At 43.3% G+C, this 7,438-nt stretch overlaps 1 protein-coding gene across 2 annotated transcripts in view; it reads left to right on the forward strand.

The window, feature by feature from the left end:
• Positions 1 to 4,516, forward strand: part of Stxbp6 (syntaxin binding protein 6) — a 220,854-nt gene extending 216,338 nt beyond the window's left edge. For both annotated transcript variants that reach the window (XM_048415670.3, XM_048415669.3), the window contains exon 6: positions 1,329 to 4,516. In XM_048415670.3, coding sequence (XP_048271627.2) covers positions 1,329 to 1,352 — 24 coding nt within the window. In that variant the 3' untranslated portion in view covers positions 1,353 to 4,516. The remainder of the gene's footprint in view (positions 1 to 1,328) is intronic.
• The last annotated feature ends 2,922 nt before the right edge of the window (positions 4,517 to 7,438 follow it).

Below are 7,438 nucleotides of genomic sequence, written 5' to 3' on the forward strand. Positions count from 1 at the left end.
GGCTTTTGGGAAGGCACAAATATTTGACCACAACGAGACCTAAGTAGCAAATTGTTCTATCCAGTTGCCTTTCTGCAGAGTACAGGTGGCCATGCCCGGGGCCTGGTCTGAGCAGCAGTCCAGTCGTCCCGATTAGGAGTGACTGTGTGAACTGGCACAAGCCCATTAGTGGGGAGTTACTAGCTCGATAAATGCCACGACAGTAGCCTTGATCAAATATTTATGGTTCGTATTCATTACGCACAACACTTAACAGCTCAGTGTTTATTTGATGGACCTCGTTGCTAAATAATGCATGAAAACTGGAGGCCGAACAAAAATGCAGGCCTGACCGTTAAGGGGCCCAGAATGTGACTGAGGACTGGGATAGGTCTGAGGCAGGGCCCTACCGCTATCATTTCCCTGTGTTGTTGACTAAATAATGTCAAGAATTATTAGATAACACCACAGTTGTTGGAAGCAATAACAACAACAAAAAAAGCTTTTGCACTCTATATAGAAGAATGGGTGTGCTCAGAACTCACAAATTCTGCATTTGACAGCTGGCTAAGCATCACCAGCAGCCAGCAGAAGGTCTGAGAAAGACTTCACTGGCCATGCCATACAGAGGTACCAAGGCTTTCAGCCGAGGTTTTCCTACCAGAGAATACCAGGATAGCGTCTAGCCATCTTCTGTCACCTGAAGCAATATTGATACTGTTTTCCCAGGGGGAGCTCAGGGTTCTAACCTCTCTCTTTCAGCCACCAAGAAGATGACACTGTGACTGCCCTGGGGTTTTCTAGAAAGATGGATTATTGACGTATTTCAGGATGAGGCAAAGTACCAGTAATTAGAAGTGAAGGTCTATTGTTCTTCCCTACTCAATAATACAATTTAACTGCCTGGAGCTTTGGGCCTGGTTGAAAATTCACGATGCATATTACAGAGATGATTTTAGACTGTCGCTTAGCATGCTGTTGAGCTTTCACACTTAAATATTAACATCTCAAGAGTGTTGCTTCCTGACATAACCAGTGACCTAGGAGCCCCACCTGACCCTAGGGTGAGTCACTTGTCCTCCCTGGGCACCTTGTTTCCATTGTTCCTGCAGTGGGATGAAAGAACACCGCATAGCATCCTCCACCAGCAGACACATAAACCAGCAAGGCTGACAAAGTGCAGTCTCCAGCGCACATCTACCAGGAACCAGGGAGGCTGGGAATGGTGGCCATCACCACACATAGAGTCCGGGGACGTGTCTCATCCTGGGTGTGGGAAGGAGAGGCAGGGAGAGCTCCCTGTTAATAAGGTCTCATTTGTTCTCATCCTTCTCGCTCTCTCTCCTTAGCTTGCCATGAAGCACAAGTGTTGAGAAACTGCCTCTCCTGGTGAACCTCTAGAGATGATGGAAGTGTTTGCTCAGCCGTGATTCCAAGAATTCCAGACTGCTGCTTCTTTCTTTTTGTTGTTGTTGTTTTGTCTGTTTACTTGTTTTTTCAGTATCTGGACATTGAACGGTTTGGCTTTTCATCTTCAGATGTTAATATGAGTGAAAACGTGTTGTGTTCATACATTTCCCTATCTTGCTGAGAAACGCTGCAATAGCATCAACTTCATTTTTATTTTTTCATTGTGTGTGTGTGTGTGTGTGTGTGTGTATTTTCCTTTGAAGGAAAATTGTTTTTGTAGTTTGAATATAAAATTCAGGCTAAATGATAAGCCAGGTCTAAACTAGCAAAAAAAAAAAAAATTTTTTTTTCTTTTCACCCTTGGAAACTAAGCACGAAAACAGTTGAATGTGCCGGCATCAGATGGTGGCCCTGGGTAAAATTAAAAGTCAAGCAGTGGTTTCACTTACACTCCTGGTTCTCTTCATCTGAAGAGCAAAATTAAAATCCAGTATCCTGGGACTTAAGTCTGTGCTGCAGAAAACACGCTTATCAGGAAAAGGAGCGGCACTGGGTTTTGCTCTTTGCATCTTAATCTTTTTGCATGAGCCATCACTAGCATTCAAAAAACACGTCGGAACCACAAATAGAAATCTACTTTCTGGGCTGAAGCATAAACATTTCTGCTCCTTCTTTTCCAGTCTGATTAGTAGGAATTTTCACATGAAGGATAAAAATGTGGGTGTAAAGACCTTTACGAAAAACCTCCTTTTGAAGTTCCATGTCTTTATGGTTGTTTCTCTCTTTTGTCATTCCCCAAATTAAAGTAGCTGACCTAGGGGGATGGTTATATTTCTAACAAGAAACAATGTATCTAGGCACAATGAGGTAGCACAGTAGATGAGGTGTTTATACCATAAACCTGGTGACCAGATGCCACAGAGTTAACCTTTGACCTCCACACATGTCATCACACACCATATAAAACACATACACAAAACAATAACAATGAATAAAGTAAAAAATAATTTGTCTAGATAAAAGTCTATGTAAATCATAATGTGAAAAGATGCTACTTTTTTCTCTCTTTTTGCAAAGTTATGCCCAATGTTAGAGGAACTCTCACAGTAGACTTGGGAAAGGACCCCAAGTTTCTTGGTATCTGGGTTTTGGAGGTTTAGATATTGGTTTTGTTTTTGGTTTATTTTGTGTTGTTTAACATGTGCTTCGTGACAGACTGCATATGTGTCCATTTGATCTTGCCTGTTCTGGTACAGACAGCATGACTCCAAGCCTTTATGTTGCTGTCAAAATGAACAGAATCTCTTCCGTACCTTTGGATTCTATGTTGCTCAAGATACTACTGCACATAGACTGTGGACATTCTGTTTTCTGGAGGATTAAAAACTAAACATAAAAAAAAAACCAATCTGTGCTGTTCCTCGTAGAGCAACGAGGCAAGCAACACATGTCTGGCACTCACTGCAATGCATGGAGTTTTCAGCTGCCTGGGTCTTAGGACCCATTCGTTCTTTTGTATCCACCTGTTTGTGTGTGATGTAGCCTCTGAGGCAGCAGCATAAGGTGACTTTAGATTACTAATATGATTTAAATAGCATAAGTTCTCCTAATAATACATCCCAGGGAAAGAGCACACGGTTCATGGAATATCATAGGTATGAGGTCAGGAGGATGGAATTTGTGGCGAATAATCCTCTTGGGCAGATAGTCCAGTTGAAGAACATACTGGAAAAATGTCTACTGTGGGCTAGGAATGTTTACTGTATTTTATACTTTTCTTTGGGTGTCTTAACATTTTACAGAAGCCGGGAACATGCAATCCACTGACTACTGGAACTATCTGATTTCTAAAACGATAAATATAAAAAGCCCCCTCATATCACTCCAGATAGGTTTCATCTGCAGACTTTAGCTCAGAAAACACACATACTCATCTTCCAAAGCTGGATTCTTGTTTCAGAGAGTTAGCATACATAGTTGAGAGAGGTAGTCTTACTTTCTCCATACAACTCAAGAACAAAATTGATTGTCTGCTTGGGGGCAGCTGATTCAGAAGGGGCAGAGGGAGGGGCCATGTGCATACTGTGAAAGCTGAGTCTTCCTCCTCAGCCTAATTCTTAGAGTTCCTTTTTATAAGTGTAACTGCCCTTCCCCTGCCCTCGTTCCGTTCTTCCTGTGGATCACACCAGGCCCAAGTCTTGTTAGAAACAGCCTGACCTGGAAGAGAAGCTCACTGGGAGCTACATTAGCTGTCTCTACTGATCAGTCAGCATCCAGGCCTTCACCATGATCTTGACCTGTGGTGGACCTTGCTTGTCCTCCACCAGACATGTGTCTGTAACAGCTGTTCCTGCCCCTCTTCAACTGTCCATCAGCCGTCCAGCCTTGTGCACAGAAGCCCCCGACAGCACATGTGAAATTCTCACTGTCCTTTCGTAGACGGTGCTGCAGTAGCAAATACTAATGCAGTCTAACCCACTGAAATTTGGTCAAAGGACTCCTGTCATCTGGGCCCAGGCCATTTGGTTGGGCTTGCTGGAAGATTCTCAGTGCTTATTTGATTTCTGCATTTCACTGTGAATTTTGGAAATGCAGTCTTTGTCCGAAGGACTTTGCACATCACAGTGACAATGCATTAAAAAAAAAGGAGCTTGCCAGTGTTTCCCCTTCTTCCTGGAGTGCAGCCATCGAGTTCTTCACTGGAGTGGTCAGATATCTGTGTAAGCGAGCTACGCAGTTATTCAGGTTGATGTTTCATCTTAAAGAATGTATTTGTAAAATGTAAAGATCAGTAGTTAACTTTTTTTAAGGTCCAATAAATGTAAGCTTACGTGTTAGACTTAAAATTATAGTGAAATCTGTCTTATCCTATTGTGAGTAGAAAAAGGTTATGCATTTCTGTAGAAACATTTACAGAGTTCCCTAAATAAAAGAAACTAGTTGAGATAGGTTTCACTCCTAACTTTCAGAATTGTGATGCTGTTAACGTGTGTTGTTCTTGGTTCCTCAGAAATTCTGACATTGAGCCTCCGCTGCGTTTCACTCAGAGACAAGTAACAGCTGTTCTGTTGGTTCGCAATCACAGCTACCGAATTTTGTCATTAAATATTTTAACTCTGTGGTGAAAGTTTCTTCTCTCAGTTATTTGGGAAACCTGTGAAACCCCACCAAGCAGGGGAGCACCATAACGCCTGCCATGCTGGTGGGGAAGCCTGCATGTCTCAGAGACCCAAGCACTGAGACCAGCATGATTATGGGAAAGCTTGAAGTGTAGAAGATGGAGGAGCTAAGCTCAGTGAAGAGCGTGTTAGGGTCTCAGCGAGAGTTGGGTCTTGTTTCCATCTGTGAATGAAGCAGTTAGGCTGATGACTGCATGCCCTCAGGCTGGTATCAGTAATATGTGCTCAGTTTAACAGTTTCTCTCAGAATGCTCCATGACTCAACAGACCAGTTCCCTGCTCCGTCCGATGGTAAGGTAGACTAGATCAGGTCGTGTCCACTTGCTCATTTATTTCTGTGTCAAAGCAAATGTCACTCCATTGGTTTTCAAGGGAAGTGGCCCGAGTAACTTTGTCAGCAAAATGGCCATCTCGGGCAGGCACGCACAGGAAAGTAGGTAGACTGAGAGACTCAGAGACTGTGGTCTCCACTGCTCCAGAAAGAATCAATGGTGATAGAGTTTGGTTAAATGAGAACCTTGAGTTAAGGTAATGGTGCACCTAAAGACACCTGCTCTTGTGAACAACATCACAACTTACCTGGTCGACCTTAGAAGATTATTATATTGTTAAAATTATTTTATTTGTTCTTAGTTATACCAACTGATAACACCTCAGATTTACCAACTCAAATTTTGAGAGAATTCATATGATAAATTGATAAGGACTTCAATCACTTGGTAATCTTCCCACTGTTACCACCAGGAATGTGCTTTTAAAAAAGTGTGTGTGTGTGCGTGTTCGAGATACTCAAATGTATGCAGCACCACACCAAGAAAAATAATTTGATGTCTTGTCAACCTTATCTGTATAGATAAGCAATTTGAGATGGGGAAAGATGGAAATGAGAAGAAGGGCGATGGGGAATTTCCTTGATGTGTTTTGAACCAAAATTCAGATAAGTGGATTTCTTATTGATAATCCCAGTGCCTCTCACTGGCACAGGATAGCATGGGCGGCAGGCAAATGTAAGCTCACACACACACACAGCCCCACTGGCCATGTTGAGGAAAGGGCTGTGCTGAGCTTCCAGAAAATACACACAGGTCACTGCATCTGCAGAGGGAACTTACAGTCACCAGTGACACTAGAAAAGCCTCAGATGGACCCTTTACCCCGTAATAAACAAAGACTTGCATGGCAAGGATCAAGGACATGGGCCTAACTGGTCACCACTTCTCTCCCCTGTGGAACCTGGTCTTAAGTGTGTATACACGAACTGGACATAGAGAGGCGCTTACGTGTGGAAGGAAGGGGTTACAAGGAGGGGAAAACAAGAGGAGGCCGTGGAAAGACAGACGGACACTGCATGCTTTCTTTCACGTAGAATCCGGATTTACCACGTGTATATGTGGAGAAGGAAAGGGTGAGAGGGCAATGGGGTGAACATATGCAGAATGCAATGAGATGCTTGAAGATGTCAGTGACGGCCCGAACTCTGCATAAAAACTAGTTTAAATCCCACACGTGCCCACGGGTGAAGCTCAGCTCAGCTCAGAGAGAGAGTGCTGACTCACCAGCAAGGTGCTCCCAAGGAAGGCTGTCCTCGGGTCTTGTTAGAAATTCGGAAGTTGTTTCTATGTTCTACTTGACAAGAAATGGTGCATTCACTCTGTTTCCATGGCTAGTATTTGTCGAGAGTCCGTCCATTCTGTGACGGTGCAGACACGGTACCTTTGGGTCTCGGTTATGTAACAGTACACGGGTGGTGCAAAACTGATCACCTTGTGGCCCAAAATGAAAAGCAGATGAAAGTTTGGGTCCCACGGGCCTCCTTAAGAGTACAGTTTCAATACCTTGAAAATCCCCCCCCGCCTACCTTCCAGTAGCCTTGGAATGATGATGACCAATGTTCACCAGGCAGAACTTTTGAGCACATTATAAATCCAAACCATAGGAGCATGTAATTATTTTATGTGGGAAGCCTTCCTGATGCAGAAGTTACCTTCAAACCTTCGCCAAATGTCTTTTCTGTCCCGGCCCTTCTGGTAGGTCTGTCTTGGTCCCTTTATCAGCTCAACCTTTCTAAGGATCACCTAACAGCAAAGTATGTACTCACCACAGGTCACAGCCATTTTCTCCACTGCCCAACTGCCTGTAACATCCAATTGTAGTTTTCTTAGAACATTCACATTTACTTTTAAATTTGCTGTTTTGCTGTCTCTGATAATCTTGCCTGTTGCTAATAAATAAATAAATAACTCCCTCAGGACCCAGATTGTGGGCATCTGGCTTTCCCGAATGCTGACTAGATTTAAACCAGCAAATAAAAATTGCCAAGAATATTCAGTATAAAGTGTTCTTACACTGAGTTGCTGCTGGATTAGTCTTTTGCCTTGACTCTCATATTTTCACATTTGAGCCTTTTCTGAAACCTCTGGATTTCTCAAATCCTACTTTCATTCCCCCTGCCTCCTCATATGGCATTTTCCTGGGGAGAGATGAGTAAATGTCTGCTCACGACAGATAGAGTACCTTGGAAAGATCAAAGTAAGGATACTATCAAAGCCCAATGTGGTGAATCATGAGACTCCTTCATCTTACTTATGAGCATATATGTGAGAAATTACTTACAGAAGCAGAAATGACTCCCAGGAAACCTTGTCACCAAAGTCCACTCCAGAACAGGTGGCAGCTCACAAAAGCTGGATACCGGGAGCACCCTACCAACCTGAAGGCAGCTGGTCATATTGGAACCAGCCCTTTCCAGGTGGCTCTACTCTTCCAGGAGGCTTGACCAGCCTCTTCCTTTTCCAGGCAGGTCAACTCATCTGAGAGTGTTTCTTATCTGTTCTTACTCTTTATACACCTTTGAGAAAGGAGAAATCTGG

The sequence above is a fragment of the Myodes glareolus genome, chromosome 11, assembly GCF_982192425.1.
Source record: "Myodes glareolus chromosome 11, mMyoGla1.1, whole genome shotgun sequence".
Taxonomy (NCBI): Eukaryota; Metazoa; Chordata; class Mammalia; order Rodentia; family Cricetidae; genus Myodes; species Myodes glareolus.